This window comes from Prionailurus bengalensis, chromosome A3 (genome assembly GCF_016509475.1).
Source record: "Prionailurus bengalensis isolate Pbe53 chromosome A3, Fcat_Pben_1.1_paternal_pri, whole genome shotgun sequence".
NCBI classification, from domain to species: domain Eukaryota; kingdom Metazoa; phylum Chordata; class Mammalia; order Carnivora; family Felidae; genus Prionailurus; species Prionailurus bengalensis.
The window spans coordinates 120831727-120853562 of NC_057354.1; the positions used below are offsets into that span (position 1 = coordinate 120831727).

The window sequence follows — 21836 nt, forward strand, 5'->3', positions numbered from 1 at the left end:
TCCACATGGAACATAAATATGTCAGAGCACAACATGTTGAACAAATGACAGATTGCTTAGGAGCATTTAATATCCAGCCCTAGCTTATCTTGGAGGACAAGAAGTCTTGTTGAAGGAAACAATGTTTATATTGAGCATTGATGGATAAGTAAGGATTACTTAGATTGGTGGGAATCCAGGGATGGTACACGGGATAGTTTTGAGTGGTACAGACTGAATAGTTTGGAGAATGAATGTCTCTAATGATGGGGTCACACTGCTTCACAAGTTCATCCTTCATAGAGTTAAAAACTCTAGATTAACGGCTCCCTTATGAAGGCTGCCTTCCTTTGACGTTCAGTATTAATTCTGGCCTTGTTTTTGGAGCAACATACTGAGTCTGTGCTTCTACAAGAGAACTTTCAAATATTTGTTAATCTGGTCTTTTTCAGGTAAAATATTTTCTAGTCCTGCCCCAGCTGGGCCTATCAGCATCCTTTGTGGGTAATTTCTAGTTAGTTGATAGGGAGCTGGGGACCGAACATAACATTACAGATTGTCTAGTGAAAAACACTGAGTGTTCCTCTACTTCCTACCATTAGATACCAGACTTCCGTCAATGCAACCTGAAATTATAATAGCTTTTTTTCAGCAGCTTAAAAAGATAGAGGCATAATTAATAGAAGGTCCTTGAAATCACCACTTCTGAAGTACCTTTTCTCTGAATAGCTTTGATTTCTCCTTTTTTGTCAAATAGTTGGCTGGCTGCAGCTCAAACCCTCCTTTTTGACAAGACCGAAGCCGTCTTCTTCCTAAGTCCCAAGCTGCCCAAAGTATACTTTTGCTCAGCACACACCTGGTTTTGAAGCACCCATAGCCATTCTCATGATCCCTGACTTCCCCCGGTCCTTGAGGCCTGTCCTCCATTGAAGCTTCTGTTGTCATCTGTCCTCCAGACGGGTTTACCCAAAGGGTCTGCTGAGAAAGGACAGTCGCTTAGACTGTGAGACAGCACTCTCAGAGAGGATTGTGAGGGAATGGAGGGCCTGTATCTTACCAGCAGTCCTGCTTCCACTGATGTACACAACTATATTCTGGGGCTTGTTGGTAGGAGTTACATGGTCTATAGAAACCTCTTGAGGCCTGAGTGATATTAAACTAGCAGCTTTCTCTGACCTATAAGCTGGAAAGTTTGCCATCTTTGCTTTAAGAAATAATCCCGATTCCCTTAGCATCCTATTTAATTAAACTTTGGATGCAGCAAGACTTCCAGGACTAATATTAGAAAGCTGTTTTGGGAGATGAGAATAATAGAACTGTAGGGGACCATTGAGGCATCGACTTTGACCTTTTCGTTTTTACAGATGAGGAAACGAAAGCTTGAGGTCATAAAACCACTTACTCAAGATTACAGAGGTCACTAGCTGCTGAGCCCAGACTTGAACTTGAGTCAGTTGAAAGAGAAATCCGTGGGGCTTGCCTAAGTCTCTGTTTACACACAAATCTCCCTCTGGATAACATCATTTGCATCTTGGAATTCGTTCCTTTCCCCTTTGGCCTCTACTTCCATTCCTGACATTCAGCTATTCTTTTTTATTTTTTTAATGTTTATTCATTTTTGAGAGACAGAGAGAGACAGAGCATGAGCGGGGAAGGGGCAGAGAGAGGGAGACCCAGAATCTGAAGCAGGCTCTAGGCTCTGAGCTGTCAGCGCAGAGCCCGACGCGGGGCTCGAACCCACGAACTGCGAGATCATGACCTGAGCTGAAGTTGGACACTCAACCGACTGAGCCACCGAGGCGCCCCCTGACATTCAGCTATTCTTGATTTAAAATGTCTCAAATACTTTCACCTGCTAGGCCCTGCTGGCGACACAAAGATGGACGTATCAGGATGCATGCCTTCACATTCTTACAGTCTAGTGGGGAAGGCAGCTGTATATGCTACCAACTATAAAACTAGACAGGAAGTGATAACAAGCGCTACTAGAAGCGCAGAGCCTGTGGTGTTTCAGGGATGAAGAAGTTAGATTCTGTTTGGCAGGGGTAGGAGGTTAGATGATGAGGCACGGGCAGAGAAAAACTACATGAAAGATACGGTGTTATAGCTAAACTTGAAAGATTGAAGGTAAAGAGGTGTCTGTTTCCAGGTGGAATTAGGTTTGGGGAAAGAGAGATTATCCAGTTTGAAGTGCAGCAGGTAGGAGGCGGGTAAGACTGGAGAGTTGGTGGAGGACTGATCAGAAACTTTTAACGTCAATTAAAAGAATTTGAACTTTAGGAGGTTGGCAGTAGGGAAACACTAAAGAATTTTTGAACCAGGGCTTTCAAAAGATAAATACACAGTATGTATAATGTTGCTGGGGAGATTACTTAGAAAATTCTTGGACTGGTAGTCAAGAGATAGTGTAATGTTGGCAAGTGGAAATGGAAAGGAAGTGACAGGTGCAGGAAATATGGCAGAGGAAGCTTCTACAGGATTGTTTGTCCCTGATGTGCAAAAAGGCAGAGGAAAGCAGCAAAGGTTAACGCTAGGCTTTCAATCCACGTGACTCAGAGAATGGTGTGCCTCTATTATGACTAGAAGTTCAAGGGAAGGAAGAGATTGGGAAGGAGTAAGATGGAGGCTTTTCTGTTGTACACATTGAATTTGAGATTCTGGCAGGACATTCAGCTGGAAGAGTCTAGAGCTAATTGGAAATGCAGGTCTGCGAGAACAGATGAAAAGGCTCACCTTGCAGGATCTCACAGTTGAAACTGTGCAGGTGGCTGGTGTTGCTGAGTTGGGAGGAAGGATGGAAGAAGAAAGTCTGAGGGCCCGGGACAGGATTTGGGGAAGGATGGTGGCAGGCTGGAGCGGGAGCAATGGAGAGAGGAGGAGTTGGTAAAAGATCAATTAAGAACCTGGAGAAGGTGGTGTATGGGAGCCAAGGCAACATGAGTTTCAGGAAAGAAAGGAGAGGCCCGTTTTCACTACTGTGGGCGGGCTGAGGACCATGAGGACTGGGGAGAAGACTCTTGCCGTTCATCACTTTACATTCTTTATGGTTTTGTTGGTCTTAATTGTAGAGGATAGCTTCTTCTGTTTCTGCAAATTAGTAGGCATAGGCAGTCTTGGTTCAGGGGTCTATCTGTACTCAGAAACCTAAACTTCATGCCTGATGCGTGTAAGATGTCTTCATTTCTTACCGCATATCCAGCGTGAGTGCGTATATACTGGAATTCCATGAGAAGGTGGGTAATGCGTGGCCTCTGTCAAGGTTCTTACTGGAATTTTGGCTGAAACCCCCAATCTGTCAGTGTCGTTCCTCACCCACCCCACCTGTCATTGCCTCTGCCACGTCAGTGTGTCCTGTACTTCGTGCTGCCTCTTCCTAGAGTTACGTACATGCCCCAGAAGCGAGACACCGTTTCTAATAAAAAATATCAAAGGAGGGGCGCCTGGGTGGCGCAGTCGGTTAAGCGTCCGACTTCAGCCAGGTCACGATCTCGCGGTCCGGGAGTTCGAGCCCCACGTCGGGCTCTGGGCTGATGGCTCAGAGCCTGGAGCCTGTTTACGATTCTGTGTCTCCCTCTCTCTCTGCCCCTCCCCCGTTCATGCTCTGTCTCTCTCTGTCCCAAAAATAAATAAACGTTGAAAAAAAAATTTTTAAATATCAAAGGAGGACAATCAGAATGAATGTGAGGAAGGAAGGAGGAAGGTGCTTATATACACTGTTTTCCAGGCACCATTTAGGTGATTTGCCTTCAGTATCTCATTTAATCCTCATAATAACCCTGTGAAGTGGTATTGTCCCCATTTTACAGATGAGGAAACTGAGCTGCAGAGAGGTTAAGTGACTTGCCCAAGATCACACAACTAGTAAGTAAGTGTGAACCCAGATCTGACTCCAGAGCCTGTGCTCTTTCCCATTACATCACACTGAGGCTCTGAGTGCAGAGTTCTAAAGTTGGTGTGCAGACCCAAGAGTCATGGGGAAGCTCTGCCTGATGTTCTGGGGGAGCCAGCTTTGGGATGTGATATATAGAGGTCTGTGCCTATTGCTGACGCTTATGTCATTTTTGCCTTAAGTTCTTCATTGTTCACTCACTTTCTGGTTCTTCCTAAGAAGAGCTTCCCTCTATGGAATTTGTGTTATTTTAAGGTCTACTAACAAGAATTAAAGATTGATTGCCTCAGGGCGCCTGGGTGGCTCAGTCAGTTAAACGTCCGACTTCGGCTCTGGTCATGAACTCGCGGTCTGTGGGTTCGAGCCCCGTGTCCAGTTCTGTGCTGACAACTTGGAGCCTGGAGCCTGCTTCAGATTCTGTGTCTCCCTCTCTCTCTGCCCCTCCCGTGCTCATGCTTTCTCTCTCTCTGTCTCTCAAAAATAAATAAACATTAGACAAATTTGCCTTGGGGTGCCTGGGTGGCTCAGTCGGTTGAGCGTCCAGCTTTGGCTCAGGTCATGATCTCGTGGTTTGTGAGATTGAGCCCCATGTCGGACTCTGTGCTGACAGCTCAGGGCCTGGAGCCTGCTTCAGATTCTGTGTCTCTGTCTCTCTCTGCCCCTCCCCCCTCAAAATAAAATAAACATAAAAAATTTTTTTAAATAAATAAAAGAAAATCGAAAAGATTGTCTCCAGGGAATGGAACTCAAGGTGAGGAGGGTGGGGCAGGAGGCTGTTGTTTTCATCACAAGATGAAAACTAGGCTTGTACTAGGCTATTTTTTTTTATCATGTTATTTTGATTTTCTAAAAAGTCCCTTAAAGACCAGTAGATATTGAGATATAATAGCAAATACTATGACTACACCAAAGAACACACTTTGTTACATTCATGACTGTGAGATATATTCTTATAAAATGACAAAACCTACAATTTGTGCACCTGTTCTTTTATGTGAAGGTTCGTAATGAGTTTTACAAGGATACACAGGGTGTAATACTGGTCTATGATGTTGGGCAGAAGGACTCCTTTGATGCCCTTGATGCTTGGCTGGCAGAGATGAAACAAGACCTTGGACCTCATGGAAACATGGAAAATATTGTATTTGCGGTGTGTGCCAACAAGGTAACTGCTTTGGAAATGTCTGCTCAACCTTCTGAATTCATTATGGGAGGAGTGCAGCTCTGAGTTTGGGGGAAGAAATGAAAAGAAGTCCTTATTCTATGATATAGGAATCAACATCTTTTCAAAACCTATGTCCCTAAGACATAAGGAATAATACCACAAACTCTGGTGTACCAGGATATTTATCCATTTTCTTCTGGTGCCATACTTGGGGAAGGGTATTGGTGACTGAGCAGGATAGGTAGACCTTCTGAGTAGGAAGAGTTTTCTCAAAGGAAAAAGTGGGGAAGTGTGGGACAGGCACTTGCCATTTTGCCACAGAATATCAGTCTGTGTTCAATATTAGCGATTTTTTTTGTCCCTTGTGGTCCGTATAATTGCATATACTAGTGCTGGGGGTTCCTTTAGGAGTGGTTTTTGCTTCAAGAAAGAATTGATGAAGACCTCACTGGGCCTGTTTTAGTGGGTCATGTTTGGGGTCTTCTCTCTGTCCTCCAACTTCCTATTTCAGATTGACTGTACCAAGCACCGCTGTGTAGATGAAAGCGAAGGGCGTCTCTGGGCCGAAAGCAAAGGGTTCTTGTACTTTGAAACTTCAGCACAAACCGGAGAAGGAATCAATGAAATGTTCCAGGTAAACTAGCATTGTTTTGTTTGTATCAAGGCTGACCATGCCCAGTTTTAGTTTAAATTATGAGAAACAAAAATGTAATAGGAATTTGTCATTAGAATAAGCTTGGTCTTTCAGAAGCTGGTGAGAAAAAGATAGAGAGAAAGGGGGGAGAGAGAGAGAGAGAGAGAGAGAGAGAGAGAGAGAGAGAGAGAGAGTGAGTGTGTGTGTATGTGTGATGTCTGCCTGCTGACTACAGACCTGGGTGATTGTCAGAGTTACTATGGGAAATTCTTCAAAATACAGATTTCTGGGCTCTAGACCCACCAGAAGCTTAGTGTTGTGATGGAGCTCAGGAATCTATATTTTGAAAAACCTTTCTAGGTGATTCTGATGATCATCAAGTTTAACGACAGGTATTATATACTGACAGTAGAACAAAGATTTTCTTTAAAACTGCCTTTGGTTAATGGTGTTACATTTGCACGCATAGTTATGTGGAAGCATTACTTTGGCAAAATTGCCTTGCCAGAGTGAATGTGTATGGTGCAGCTAGAGAATAGGGGACTGTCATTGCAGAGTCCAGCCAGTCACACATAAAAATAAGGTCTTACCCACCAAGTAGGCGATGGAAGGATGTACTCATATTGCAACCTGAATGAATGGTCATTTTTAAAAAATTACTAATCTTGAATCATTTTAAGGGAATGAGGCTTTTTAAAATAATAAATTATAAAGTCAACTCTTAATTACAGATACATTTGGAGGTAAGTGGTGGCATGAATTATGCATTTTTTCTTAGGAATATATCTGATATTTTGGGAATTTTTAACATTTCAAAGAGTGTAGCTATACTGTAACGAGTTGTTCTTAATTATTGAGTGGGATTTTATTTAATCTTTTATGCTGAATTTCTTTCTCATAAGATGTCACCGCCCCTACTAGAAGACAAGTTTCATCCTTGGCTGACAGGCTGAATTGGGCATCAGTAGCTTCTATTTCAAGACCAAATAAGGTTGATGTTGGCTTGCCACACTCTGTATCCCATTTAGCACATGGTCCTGTGTGAGTTTGTACCTATTCATGTGCAGTAACGATGCTTAATCATTTGAATAGTATTTTATCATTCTGGCGAAGTTTACGTGTTTCATCTCATTTGAGACTCTTACTGTATGATGGGTATTGTTCTCATTTCTGATGTTACAGTATCTAAGAGTAGTAAAGTGACTTCTTCAAGGACTATAAATAATGACTGTTGAAAATTAAATTTCTTTCAGCACTTCAAAGGCGATGGTCCATTCTCTCCTGGCCTGTGTTGAATCTCATGAGACGTTAGCACCCATTTTTACTCTTATTCTTTTGTACATAATGTGTTGTGTTTTTTTCCCCATCCAGCCACTTTCAAGAGTTCATCTTTGGCTTTTAGCATGTGGACCATGTGCCTGGGTGTGGTTCTCTTTATATTTGCCCTGCGTGGTGTTTCTTGAGTTTCTCAGATTGCTAGGCAGGTGTTTTTCACCACTATTTGTTCAAAAGTTTTTTGGCTCAGGGTGTCCGGGTGGCTCAGTCGGTTGGGCATCAGATTTCGGCTCGGGTCATGATCTCGCGGTTTGTGAGTTTGAGCCCCGTGTCGGGCTCTGTGCTGACAGCTCAGTGCCTGGAGCCTGCTTAGAATTCTGTGTCTCCTTCTCTCTCTGCTCCTCCCCTGCTCATGTTCTCTCTCCCTTTCAAAAATAAAGACTAAAAAAAATTTTTTTTTAAAGTTTTTTGGCTCTGTTTCTACTCTTTTCCTTCTGGGACTCCAGTTGCATGTGTATCAGACCATTTGATTTTGTCCCACCGTCCTTGAGTCTATGTTTATTTTTCTTCCCTTTTTCTCTCTTTTTCAGTTTGCGTAGTCTCTATGGTGACAGTGCACAGAGTATGAGATATGAGCAGGATCAAAAAATAGTTTTCACTTGAGACAAAAAAAATAGGCAACGAATCTGAACAATTTACAGAAAAAGCAATAAGCATATGAAAAGACACTCCACTTCACTTAAAATTAAAGAAATGCAAATTAAAACTGTGTGACACATGTAGGTTTGGCAGAAGGGAAGCTGTATGATTATGCCCCATAGTGACAAGGGTGTAGAGAAATAACACTGTCAGACACTGTGATGGGAGTGTAAACGGCACCGTTTTTTTGTATGAAAATTGTCAAAATCAAAAATTAAAATGCCCGTACACTGTTGTTTAGTACTTCTGCTTTTAGGAATTTGTTTTAAAGCAGTATCTCCACAAGTGTGTGGAGATACACACACACTCACACACACACACACACACACACACACACACACACACACACAAAGTATTCACTAAAACACTGTGTGCAGTAGCAAAACCTGGAAACAATAGCCTTGTCTACGAAAATAGGGAGTTGGTTAAATAAATTAAGATATAGTCACACAGTGGAATACTGAACAGTCATTAAAAAGGAAGAAAGTGTCTAGAGGCAGCTGGAGAAAGGGCCCAAGGTCTATTTTTATGTGAAAAAATGTAAGGAGCTAAGCAGTATGTTTAATCTGCTCTCTTTTATGTAAAAATTTAGTGTGTAGATGGAGGTACTGGTATTCTGATAGAAAATTTTTCTGGAAAGATACTAAAAAAAATATTAACAATGGTTACTTCAAGGAGAAGAACTTGAGGGACAGAGAGACATAGTTTTCATTTTACACTTTCATTTACCATTTGAATTTTTCTAACGGTATTCATCTACTACTTTTTTTTTTAACATTTATTCTCTTTTGAGAGACAGAGACAGAGCGGGTAAGGGGTAGAGAGAGGGAAACACAGAATCTGAAGCAGGCTTCAGGCTCTGAGCTGTCAGCACAGGGCCCGACGCGGGGCTCGAACTCACAAACTGTGAGATCATGACCTGAGCCGAAGTCAGACGCTCAACCGACTGAGACACTCAGGCGCCCCTCATCTACTACTTTGTAACTTCAAGTATGGTTATTTGAGAATAGGATTATAAGCCATTTAAATGTTATTCCTTGTACTTTTGTGTTCTTAAAAAAAATACACGAGCACACGCACACACATATAAACATACACAGTAGGATGAAAGAAAAAAAATCTTCCAAACTATATTTGCTTTATGGTGAATTTTAAGAGTTATTGGAATGTATTAAAATTCTTTAAGTTATGCTTAAAAGGAATTCCTGTTTTCACAAAGTCAGTTCTATTCTGGGATGCTCTCTTTTTGCAGACCTTTTACGTATCCATAGTTGATTTATGTGAAAATGGCGGCAAACGTCCTATCACGAATAGCAGCGCTAGTTTCACCAAAGAACAAGCAGACACCATTCGCAGAATTCGAAACAGTAAGGACAGTTGGGACATGTTGGGAGTCAAACCTGGGGCCTCAAGGTAAGCGATGCTCTAGGATATTAGTGCTGAGTGCTATCAGTTGTCAATATCATAGGTCCGGTACATCTCCTTGTAATTGGCTAGAAATATGAAGTTTGTAGAAATGTATTAGATTATGTTATAACTCTTCTTCACTGAATTAACTGAGTACCAGAGAAACAAAATAGAGGGCACAGTTGCCTGATGAAGGAACTTTGTGGTGTATTGCATAAAAACTTTCTGAAACAGCATGCTCTGATTTTGTCTGTGTTGAAAAAGAGCCTACAAGCAAATGTAACCTTAAAAAAAAATACCTTACAAAATCATAGAGCTTTAGAAGAGGAAAAGAACTGGGGCGCCTGGGTGGCTCAGTCGGTTGAGCATCCGACTTCAGCTCGGGTCATGATCTTACAGTCCGTGAGTTCGAGCCCCGCGTCAGGCTCTGGGCTGACAGCTCAGAGCCTGGAGCCTGTTTCAGATTCTGTGTCTCCCTCTCTCTCTGCCCCTCCCCCGTTCATGCTCTGTCTCTCTCTGTCTCAAAAATAAATAAATGTTAAAAAAAATTTTTTTTAAAAAAAGAAGAGGAAAAGAACGTTAGCAGCTTATCCAAACATTTCATTTTATAGGTGAGAAAACTGGGATTCGTGAGACTAAACACATGGTCAAGGACCCTAGGCTGATTCTGTCTCTTTTCTACTGCACTTAAAATACTGCTAGGTCCTCATCTGTGTGTGAATTTATGTTAAATGGTTTTATTTTTAGCCAAAAGAAATATTTGGGAGGAAGAGAAATACAATCACTTTTCTTTGTTGCTTGTGTAAAAATAAATCCTTGTTCAGTATGGTTATATAACTTTTAACAATATAACGCTTCTGTTACTGCACATATTATAATTTTTATTGAAATTATAAGGGTTCTCGGATCTTTTTATTTTATACCATAACTTTTCTCCCCATCCTTCTCCCTTTCTACTTTTTCATCTTTATTCCCACAAAAGAAAACTACATGTTGAAATGCCTTCTTGGCACCAATAGCATTAAGTTTCTCTTTTCCATTTTGGCCTCATAGCATATCTTCGAGTCTAGAAAGCAAGAGGGGAGGGGGAGAGGAAGACAGTAACTGGTCACCGTGACTTGCCAGGCATTACTGAGGAGGCTTTAAGCACCTGAACAATTCAGATGGTCTCATGTATATAGGTCAATCAATTGTGCCTTTTAAATGTCCTTTTGGATTTCCATAGTCTCCTTCTAAAGTCTTCCGTTTCACCTCCAAGAGATATTGGCTCTAAAATGAAGAAACTCTACTTGTTAGTTAACTTAGAAGAGGAAGGAAAAATAAAATTTGGGTTCCTTACTTATTTACTATGTTAATTGGAATCTACCAAAATTTACAGGACCTCCTTAAGTTCTATATTGTTAATCAATATAAACATGTACTTTTCTTATCTTTGTTTCTCTGGGTCTATCAAACAAATTTTATATGGCAGTGAGCACATTTCAGAGAACCTATAAGCAGTTTTTAAAGGTATAAAGAGTTTTATTGTCTGCTCAGTGATGTGTTTACTATTCTTGAACTTTGAGAAAATTTTCATTTTCAGTAGAATTAATATGTTACTTTGTTAAAAATATTTAATATATTTTTTATTTTGGAGAAGAATTCTGGCAATTCAGATTTCTTCAGAGAGGGAAAATAGGATTTTTGTTAGCTAATATCAAAAGTAAAAAAGCCCCGTGCATGTTTTAAAACAAGAAAATTCAGGACTCGTCTGAGAGCAGAAAGCGAAAAAAACCTTACAATACATGCCCCCAGCCTGAACTGTTAAGATGACCCTGTGGCCTCAGTCTTTCCAGGTAGACACACAAATTTTCCGTCACCTGCAAGATAATCAAAGACCATCTCTAATTCAGAGAGCCAAATAGAAATCCTTCTGATAAAAAAGGAAGGAGAAAAACTAGGGCATTTGGGAAAGCACCACATCCAGGCTTATAGGATAATTGGAGCCCTGAATTACACAAGGAAGGTGGGAAATAAAACCATCTGGTAAGGACAGAGCTAAACCTGGCCAGAGGAGGCGCTGGGCACTTAGAAGCGTCTGGAGCCTGACACCAGAGGATGCTGAAGAGCAGGGAGAGGGGCATGTGGTCTCCAGGCTCCTTCCCAGCCGGTCCCTGCTTCTTGAAGAGCTCCGAAGCCTAAAGAGCCCTCCTGGAGCTTTCCTGGCCTTTGCGGACACATTCTGTGCTGCTCCTTTCCTCTCTGGATTATGTTCACTTCTCTCTCTCTGTAGCTCTCAGGTACCCCTCTGCAGCGTCCCTTTCTTGGTCAATGGTGTGACCATCTTCCCCGAGCCTGAGTTCCTGTGACCCTGGAACTCCTTTCAGCCCATTTCCTAACATTTTCTCCACCCGTACATCCAGCTCATCATCTGCTTCTGCCAACTCATAATGTTGTCTCTCGTCTTCGCTTGTTTGTCTCCACAAACACCTTGATCCAGACTCTTGGGACTTGTGCTTGGGTTATTGTGACAACCTCCTTCCTACCTGTCTCCCAAGTTCAAAAAACAGCTTTCTTAGCACCCTTTTGTCACGAAACACCTACTGATGTCATCGTTCATCAAATCCACTTTTTTGTTGTTTTAGTTTCAAGGCCCTTCTCCTACTGACCCCTGCTTCCTGACCAACTTTGTTTTTGTTACCTCCCAGCGGTGTCCTCATGGAACTTCATGCCGTGGCCCTGCTGTTCCTAGTCTTTGCCAGCTCTCTCCCAGTTGCTCTGTCTTTCCCCACCTTCCTTCAGAACCCTGTTCCAGAGGCCTTCCCCAATCGCCCCACACCCTCATCGTGAGTGCCTGCTGGGTACTGCGGACCTTTTCATCGGATCTTTCTTTTACCAAGGGCTTTCTTGGTGTTTCCATACTCACTTCACCCTGTGTTTCTTTTTCTACTTTTATGTAACGTATTACTTATTTGTATATTGTTGGTCTCCTAGTCCTTTAGTCCCCCTTTTGAGAAGAGGTGGTCATTATTTGGGAGATACTTTCTGCAAGAGTTATTATGGAACCCCTGACAGCCCAGCTGCAGGGGGCGGGGGCTGGCCTCTGGCTGACACAGAGCTTTGCTGCTCTCTCGTAGGGACGAAGTCAACAAAGCCTATCGGAAACTCGCTGTGCTGCTTCACCCTGACAAGTGTGTGGCGCCTGGTAGTGAAGATGCCTTCAAAGCAGTTGTGAATGCCCGGACAGCCCTCCTGAAAAACATCAAATAGGAAGTAAGAGACAAAGACAAGTGTGGGCCTCACGTACAAACTGACTCTCCCTAGAAGGGAAATAACCAACATGGATTTTTTTTTTTCTCCACAAAATCCTACTGCTTTTTTCACCCGTGTTGTCATTTGTAAATTAGAAATCGAGGTGCCTGTTACCATTTTGCAGACATTTTTCAGAGCGGTGAAGAGGACCGAGCACCCCTTGTACACTGTAGTTCATTTCATATTTGCAGGTAATCTGAATTTGTTCCCTTTCATTTGTAAGCTCTGTAATTGTAGCATCCCATATGCACTTCACTCAGGAAAGTCCGTGAGGTTTCTGGAGGGAGGAAGGAGGATAGGAGAACCCTTACACTTTTTCTTTTTCTTTTTTTTTTTAAATTCGTCAGAGAAGGAAACAACAAAAACAAGGAAACAATATCAAAAACCCCCAAAGTTTGGTGGAACCTCACAGGCGAGTCGTTCCTTTTACAAGTTCCTTAGGTGGTATTTGAACCATCGTTCAATCTATAATTAATGAACTCTTGACAGCCCTTTGGAAGTTTGTGAGTTGAGGTGTTACAGTTCCGAGTTGAGCAGCCCTTTCAGCACCTGCAATCTGGTCCCCTTCTCCAGCCACCAGGGGGAGGGACGAGCCGGTCCTGAGAGAGAAAGGGCCGTGGCAGCCACGAGTTCTGGCTACACTGGCTGCTCCAGCGCTTGGCCCGGATCTGAGGCCTTTCTTCAGCCATGGACTTGGGCACTGGTAGTGGTAGGGAGTATTGTGCACCTAGGAATCAGGAATCTGACCCCAAACAGAAGTGCTTGCAGGTCACACTAGAGCTTGTGCACATATCCCCAAAGGGCAAGGCCAGAGGCAAGGCCAAAGGGCAAGCCCACCCTGCTGGGGCTTGTCTGATGCCCGGCGGCGGAGAAGCCCCCCTATGAGGCTTATGCCTTTTCTTGTTTCTGCATTGTCTGCCCCGGATAGGCAGGAAAGGCAGGGTAGTCCCCCACGAGCCGTGCCTCGTCCTCACTTCCTCATCTACATTAGCTCCCCTTCTTCCTCTTCTCTTCCTCTTATTTATTTATTTATTTTTAATATACCATATCTGTCATTTTTCTCTTCTTGAATCCCTGGCTTTTTGGCCACTGCCTCCCCCAGCCTCCCTTACAAGCCTTGACCTTACAGCCCTCCCCAGCAAGTCCTTGTTGACCAGAGACAAGTATGGGTCCTTGGGGTGGTGGTGGAGGGAGGGATCTGAAGGCCTGAGTGGAAAGAATCTCTAATTTTTGCTTTGGCTCCATATTTCTGAATAGTGATAATTTTAAACTACAGACTATGAAAACTAGTTTCACATAGAGAAACACATTCTCTTGCCATAGTCTCCTCCTCAGTATCCAAGGAATGGGTGAAGATCAAGTATATCGAGACTGACCATTCTTCCAGAGCTTACCGAACTAGTCTCACTGTTTGACCCATATTATCATCAATCTCGGTACGTTACTCATACTGTTAGCTGTGACCACCCTGCACTAATTGGGGCTTTAGGGTACATAAAATTTTACTGTCTGTGAATTTTAAACAACTCTCCCATATTGATCACCAAACAGCATTCACCTTCTACCTAAGAAGAAAAGCCAGTTTGGTTTAACTCAAGCCCTTTGCAGTCTTCCGGATTCTTCTCTCCAAAGCAGCTTCACTTTGTGAGGCTGCACTAGGGCTGCATTGAGCTTGTTGTCTGGAAACCAGAGCATTGTTTTCTAGTATGACTTTTCATCTTGGTGATATTGAAAACGCTTCTTTTTTTTACGAATTGAGTTCGATATATGATTTCCTGGGGATTTTGCTCTGGACTTTTAATTTTAAATAGCTTCCAGGACTACAGAATTCCAACCCAAAATTTTTGCAAATTTAAATTTTGCTTAAGGCCTTCATCATGCCTAAAGTAATTAAATGTAGATGTATTCTTGCAACAGAATTAGAGTCACGTAAACGAGGGATTGTGCATGCTAGTGTCAGCCGACATTGACGTGACAGCTCAGAGTATGTGGCCCTGTGTAAAGCCTGTGCCGGGTTCATCACTGTTACTGAAGACCAGACTGGTCACCTCATTCAACTACATTGTGCAGATGAGCAGAGAGGTCTTGTGCTTCCATTCCTATACGAGTGACTTGTTGGAATTTAGCCTGATTTTGGTTCTTACGTCTTGGAACTCAGTTCCCAATACCTTCATTATTCATGTGAAGGGTGGCCGTGAATGACTTCATTTATGTAAAAGAAAGAAGAGAAGAAAGTTAAACGTCAGGGTCCTAGAATTGGTCCGAGTGCCATAATCCTCGAGTAGAATATTAAGGGATAATAAAGCATGATTTGCAGTGCAAAGGTTTTCAATACAAACTTCATACAAAACTTCGTAGACCTCTGTGCATTAATTTAAATTCTTGGTATAAACGTGTACTTTATAGTTCAACTTGATTAAAATCCTTCAGCCTTGTTAATCCTTCATTTAGGATTTCAAAATACATCGGTGAGAGTAACAAGTAGCAGAATCATTCCATCGGCTAAAAAAATTTGATGGAGAATTTCGTTTTTCAGAAAAGAATGAAAAGTTTCGAACAGCTCTTATTAAAGAAAAGCCATTACCTCCACGTCTGAGTCACCAAGAATTAACAGTTTTAAAGCTTGTTAGAAATCCCTTGAGGCCTTTCCGACTAATCGCCCATCCTACCTAAGCACTTTAACATACACCCTCCTGTGTCCCCCTCCTTTTCCCTTTGTGGCTTCCTTTGAATTGATGTTCTCAGCTGTCAACACTTTTTTTACTCCAGCTCATCATTTCATTTCTTCACACAAGTGTGTCCTTGGCTCTGTTAGCCTGTTAGCTTAAAAGTCCAGGCCTAGAGTATTGTGCTGCTACCCGAGATAAATTGCTGTAATTCTATAGGTTGCACACTATTCTTTAAGGCTTACATTTACCTCAGGAAACTTACCCTAGTATGTGCTCATGCATTGAATTCTCAACTGGTAAATAATTTCTTTATATCCATGAATAAGCCAGTACCTAGTTCACTGTTAGTTAAAAGAGCCATAGATAAGGCAGCTAAGTTTCTGAAAGAAAGCCAGAGTATGTAAGCAGCCCCCAGGAGCCCTGAATCAGTAGTGCAGTAGCTGCTCCCCAGAGAACAGTGACCCGGGGGGGGGGGGGGGAGGGAGGTATTTCAGTCCCAAGTTAGAAAGGGTGGAGCTGTGTGCAGATTGCCTCTGACAGTGACAGTGACAATGCCCTTCTCAAAAGTAATTTCTGTAGGCGCTGGAATGTCACTCCCTTCTCCGCTGCACTCCATCTAGCTCACTCTCAGTCTGCCAACGTTTTTGTAAAACTTTGGAAAATGAGTTTAGCTGCGAAATATAGCTACCCACCTTCCCTTGCAAGTTTTGCAAAGTGAAGAAAGGTTCACACTTCTCATATTTGGTACTTAGCACAACTGTAAGACAGTAATGTTTGCACATTGGTTTTTCCATTAAACATTTCTAGAAAAAACACAAAGTTTAAATTTGTGATGTGGTTAAGTTAGATTGTGTCTAACAAGCAGTGCAATATTAAGCCGTGCCAAAAAGGCTCTGTTGGTGAAATGACTTGTTGGCAGGTCGGACGGCGTGGGTTAGTGCCCTGCGTTGATTTCCCACGGGGCGATCGTCCCCTCTGACTGTGAATGCAGAGTCTCTAAAGAAACCCTTTGCTCTTACGAGGTAATTTACATATTTGCTTTCTGTCGAAATAACTGAAAATGTTAGATCCAACAGTTGTTTATGTCTTGTATAGAGAGTGTCATATGTATTTAAGTTGTGTATTTTTATAAAATAAAGCCAAAAATCAAACATCGGTCCGTGGGCTGCACTTACTTGTGGAGACACTGGTCTTTCCTGTCTAACGTACTAGCCTAGAAGCAGTCCAGTCCCTCACCAACTGAGACCTTAGAGCAGACATCCTTCCTGAGTTTCCAGTTGGTAAATGGAGGAAATTTTATTCATCAGTCCGTCAGGCAGTTCTAACCTTGTTAAGTTATGGTAAAAGTGTTTGGATCTCTTAAAGATCATGTTTGCCTTTTTCATTCAGATGAAACTGTTATCCTATTTTAATAACTGGTCCCTGGAAGCAAGAATCCTTAAGTAATAGACTGTCGTGAACCCAGAATTTGAAAGGGGAAGCCTGGTAGGGCCAACCCACAGAAGGCGGTGTATCTCTGGAGCTTTCAAACGAGAGCTGTAATTTTCATTGTGAACAACGTATGCTCTCACCTGAGAATGGCCGCCACTGTTTGGGGGGAACTGCTCTGCCCTACATACTGCTAGCATGCTCGAAAGGGGAGCTACCAGATTCTCCAGTGAACCACCCTTGCTCCCTAGCCAGTCCAGGGGATGGGAATGTCACCCCAGCTGAACCGACTGGCATCCTTCTCTCAGTTCTAATTGGAGCTAGGAAAGCAAACTTCCTCTCAGGAGAGGAACGTAAGATAGGAGGAGTCCTGCTGATGCCGGCGACCGTGATTCCAACATCATGGAGAAAATTTTGAAAGGATGAAGCAGACATCCTTTTTAAAAATGTTTTATTTTTGAGAGAGTACAAGCAGGGGAAGGGGAGAGAGAGAGGGGGACGGAGGATCCGAAGCAGTGAGCCCCATGTGGGGCTTGAACCCACAAACCATGAAATTGGGACCTGAGCCAGAGTCTGAAGCTCAACTGACTGAGCCACCCAGGCGCCCCATAAAGCTGACATTCTTAAAGACACAGAGTCCTGGTCCCCGAAGTGTCCTGGGCTGGTTGTCCTTCAAACCCAGAATGCGTCCCACAAATCTCCAACCACTGCATTCTGCTTAGGCTAGTTGGAGTTTGCTTTCTGTTAATTGAAACTAAAAGAATATTAGAAGATAGTAGACTTCAAGGATTCTAAGCAAGGATGAGAAAGCTATGGTCTGTAGACTGGTACATTTGGTAGGTGTATTACAACATTTATATATTATAATATATCCAATTACTTGATGTTTCTCAACTGGAGCCTTTGGCTAGGTCTTAAACCAATAGTAGCCAGTTGTAAACTTAAAAGAAAAATTAGGTTTATTCAATTCGTCTCAGGGTCAATTTAAGAAGCAAAATTTTATCTATCAGGGGCACTTGTAATTTCTTAAATTTCCTTAAATTTTAAAGTATTCACTTGCCATGCATGGAAGCACCTGCTATGTGTCAGGCCCTGTTCTAGGCACTGAGTACATAACTGAGCTCAGAACCAACAAAACTCCCTGCGCTATGGCACTTACTGCTCTAGTGTGCTGTGTGTGTGTGTGAAGTTTTGAAGAAAGGTTCTTTTTTTTCTATAGGCTTATTTGCTATAGGTTTGTTTCTAAAGAGGCAAGTTTGCACTTTTTCAGAAGTCTTCAAGATATGCAGCTTCTGATTGCAGCTAGATATGCAGCTTCTGAAGATCATGTAGGTTGTTTAAAGCCGTATTAAGGTTTTTTTGGAGAACTTAATCATTATCATACAAAGTTCAGTTTTTCATATTGGGCTGGAGGAAATAGTTCCAGACTTAAGGAGGTTCTTTATATATGTTTTAGGTCTATAATTAATGTATTCTTTCAAAGCAGTTGATAAGGTTGTATTTATTTGGAGGGAAAATATCTAGAATTTAAGTTGTTTTAGTTAAAATAACGTGTACCTCTAACATCCAGTTAAAATTTTGATCAGTGGACTGTTGTAAAGGATGCTATGACTTCAAGAAAATTATTCTCCCTGCATCCAAAACAGTTGGTTGTTAGTGATCATTATAAAATCAACAGAGGCAGCCCGTGACAGCATTTTACCGAGGCAAGAGAAAGTAAAAGTCTTCTATGATCCAGAGAAATTAAGATGTGAGGTGCCTACATGCCTCAGATATAGGAATGTGAACATTTGGCTAGTTTCAGAGTATGAGAGAAAACAAAAGGTTAATAAAGTAAATACTAAAGAGAGAAGGCATCTCAGTGGTTCCAAAGGAAAATAAAATGAAAGAAACTATCTCCATTCTGAGTAGCAAAGGAGCAAGTAGAAAAGCCCCAAGTCAGTGTTTGTCAGATTTTTTTTATGGACAGAACCCTATATTCCTTTTTTTTTTTTTTTTTTTCAGGTATGGTAGCTTTTTAAAAAAAATTTATTATTATATTTTTTTAATTTACATTCAAGTTAGTTAGCATCTAGTGCAACAATGATTTCAGGAGTAGATTCCTTAATGCCCCTTGCCCATTTAGCCCATCCCCCCTCCCACCACCCCTCCAGTAACCCTCAGTTTGTTCTCCATATTTATGAGTCTCTTCTGTTTTGTCCCCCTCCCTGTTTTTATATTATTTTGCTTTCCTTCCCTTATGTTCATCTGTTTTGTATCTTAAAGTCCTCATATGAGTGAGGTTATATTTGTCTTTCTCTGACTAATTTTGCGTCGCATAATACCCTCTAGTTCTATCCACGTAGTTGCAAATGGCAAGATTTCATTCTTTTTGATTGCAGAGTAATACTCCATTGTATGTATATACCACATCTTCTTTATCCATTCATCCATCGATGGACATTTGGGCTCTTTCCATACTTTGGCTATTGTTGATAGTGCTTCTATAAACACTGGGATGCATGTGTCCCTTCGAAACAGCACACCTGTATCCCGTGGATAAATGCCTAGTAGTGCAATTGCTGGGTCGTAGGGTAGTTCTATTTTTCGTTTTTTGAGGAAACTCAATACTGTTTTCCAGAGTGGCTGCACCAGTTTGCATTCCCACCAGCTGTGCAAAAGAGATCCTCTTTCTCCACATCCTTGCCAACATCTGTTGTTGCCGACAGAACCCTATATTTCTAGTGAACTCCAACATGGGATCCCTGTATATAAAACATCTAAGAGCAATGTTTTATGAGGATAAGTTTGTAAGTTGACAGTTTTAACATCACTCCTTATGAAAGCAACCGATCAGGCAGTTCTGCCTCCCAAGGCAGATGGCAGGGTTTCCACCAGAAGATGAATCCCCATGCCCTTCCCTCCTGCTTACAAACGCTGTTTGGGGGAGCACCTCACCCAAGAGGGTGATCAGCCTCCAGGAAACACTGTTACGAGCTGCTGTCAGGCAGTCTGTACAGCTGGCAGGCTGGTCAGGGACTCTGATGACATTTTAGACCTAAGGGAAAGCACCATGGCTTTGTGTAGCGAGGCAAAGAGCTGAGCTGCAAGTCGTAAGAAATGAACAAGACTTCTAGGGGCTGCGGCTCCCGAAAGAAGAGGAAGAAAGAAAGGCCAGATAAGAAGAGGCAGAAGGCTGGGGTCCTGGGAAGGATAGTTGGAAAGATCCTAGATACTAAAAATCATTAGATATCAGGGAATATTAGAAAGATAGCCACAGAGAAGTGCTGGTAACAAAGACAACCAAAGGACTTTTAAGAAGACGGTATGTTTTATTATGTGATCACCATTTTATAGATGAGAAAACTGACGCTCAGAGAGGTTAAGTGACTTGCTCTAGGCCACACAGGAAGCTATTCAAATCTGCTTGCCCAGCTTCAGAACCCAGGCTCCCAGTCTATGCTATCAGCCTCAGGATCAAAATTTTAAAATATTCTGCTTTACACTCGTAAGTAATATTGTACCCTCTTGTACCATGTTGCTTAAATGAAATAAATAGGTTGTATTTTTTTAAAGACCATGAAGGTACAATTTTCCTTGTAATGACACAAGTTTATATCCTACATGTGTGCACAGGAATGAAGGAAACTTCTTTCTGAGGGTGTGCAAGCCAAGAGGGAGTTAGCATGGCACTTAAGTAAACAGTGTGTTAAAATGTGGAATATAGGGGCGCCTGGGTGCCTCAGTCAGTTACGTATCCGACTCGGCTCAGATCATGATCTCGCAGTTCTTGAGTTCGAGCCCTGCATCAGGCTCTATGCTGACCGTGTGGAGCCCGCTTCAGATCCTCTGTTCTCCTCTCTCTCTGTCCTTCCCCTGCTCGCGCTCTGTCAACAATAAATAAACATTAAAAAAAAAAGAAACAAACCCAGAGTCCAAAAAGAATAAAACAAAACAAAATGAAACAAGGACTACAGTACATTTGGATATATTTATTAACAAGTTTTTTTTTTCCATGAGATTTTGAACAAACCCATGCAGAAACTCTGATGCCTCTCAACAGCTTGAAAATCACGTCCTAAGGGACATCCACCCAAGTCAGCAACTGAAGGGTAAAATAAGCCTGAGAATCTGAGAGATAGATCCTTTGCGGCATGTGTCAGCCTAAGGGCTTTGCTTCTAGGTGATTTTCACACCCTTAGTTATTCTCTTGTCATGGTTAGAACCCTATGAAGCCCTAAAAGGGCAGTTTCCCTCCCCCCCACCATCCCATAGTCCCGGCCTTTTGTGTTAGAATCACTAGCACCACTGGAGGAAAGACGCTTTATAATCACCAAACTGTCCACAGTGATTGTTCAGGGAGTGGGCTTTAGGGGATGAGGTTAGGATAGTTTGACTTTCTACCCTGTTGTCTATATTATTTGTATTTTCTCAATGAATATAAACTGTTTTGGTCATCTAAAAAGTTAAATGAGGGGTGCCTGGGTGGCTCCGTCGGTTGAGCATCCAACTTCGGCTCGGGTCATGATCTCATGGTTTGTGGGTTCAAGCCCCGTGTCGGACTTTGTGCTGACAGCTCAGAGCCTGGAGCCTGCTTCTGATTCTGTGTCTCCCTCTCTCTCTGCCCCTCCCCTGCTCACCTCTGCCTTTCTCTCTCAAAAATAAAATAAAACATTTAAAAAAAAAGTTAAATGCAACGACAAAAAGCTAGATGTGGTACCAGTTAAAAAAAGAGAGAGAGAGAGAGACTCACTCTAAACCGTTTGTGGGAACCTCTAAGTAGGGTGGCTCTGGGTTGTAATTAAATCCTACCTCTTTACATTAGTAGGAACTTTATCCTAAAAGAGAAAAAAATCTTTTCGTTTCTTAAAAGTTTGTTTGAAAAGCTGACATAGCAATCAGTGCCGTCTGACTGGAATTTCAAATTCGCTTAATGTAGTCACGTATCCGTGAATTCACTCTCATGTAACACAGAAAGGGCAGAACTGAAATGGGAAGGCTGGGATAGAGCCTTATCTCTCCTATTAATTAAGAGAGCAGCCTTGGGCAAGTAGGCTCACCTTCTGAGGTGCACTTTCCTCAGTTATTATATGAGGCTGTTGACTAACGAATGTTAAATAACACCTAAGGTCCTTTCTAAAGACCATTACTTTCTGAAATTTGACAAAGGCCATAAATTCCAGGCCCCCAGACCTCTTGTAAATAATTCTATTGTAACACCGCCACTCCGAAGAAAGAGAAGGAAAAGGAAAAGAAAAATGGTTTTAGAAAAATGTTAGTGAACTAGGCTCTTCCTAAAGTTAGGAATAATAGGCATTGTTGAACCCTTTCATTTCCTTTCATAAAGAAAACCTTACACTCCCGCTACACGTGGTTGTGATTTCTGCTCACTTTACGAAGGCAAAAGGTATTGGGAACTTT

At 42.1% G+C, this 21836-nt stretch overlaps 1 protein-coding gene across 4 annotated transcripts in view; it reads left to right on the forward strand.

Annotated features, from left to right (window-relative positions):
• DNAJC27 (DnaJ heat shock protein family (Hsp40) member C27) overlaps nucleotides 1-16163 on the forward strand; it is a 34730-nt gene extending 18567 nt beyond the window's left edge. For 2 of the 4 annotated variants that reach the window (XM_043604391.1, XM_043604392.1), the window contains exons 4-7: nucleotides 4869-5033; nucleotides 5545-5667; nucleotides 8894-9054; nucleotides 12165-16163. In XM_043604391.1, the coding sequence (XP_043460326.1) occupies nucleotides 4869-5033; nucleotides 5545-5667; nucleotides 8894-9054; nucleotides 12165-12297 (582 nt within the window). In that variant the 3' untranslated portion in view covers nucleotides 12298-16163. Of the gene's footprint in view, nucleotides 1-4868; nucleotides 5034-5544; nucleotides 5668-6569; nucleotides 7252-8893; nucleotides 9055-12164 lie in introns of those variants that run through there. The other 2 variants (XM_043604394.1, XM_043604393.1) reach the window with 2 other exon arrangements.
• Nucleotides 16164-21836: the final 5673 nt, after the last annotated feature.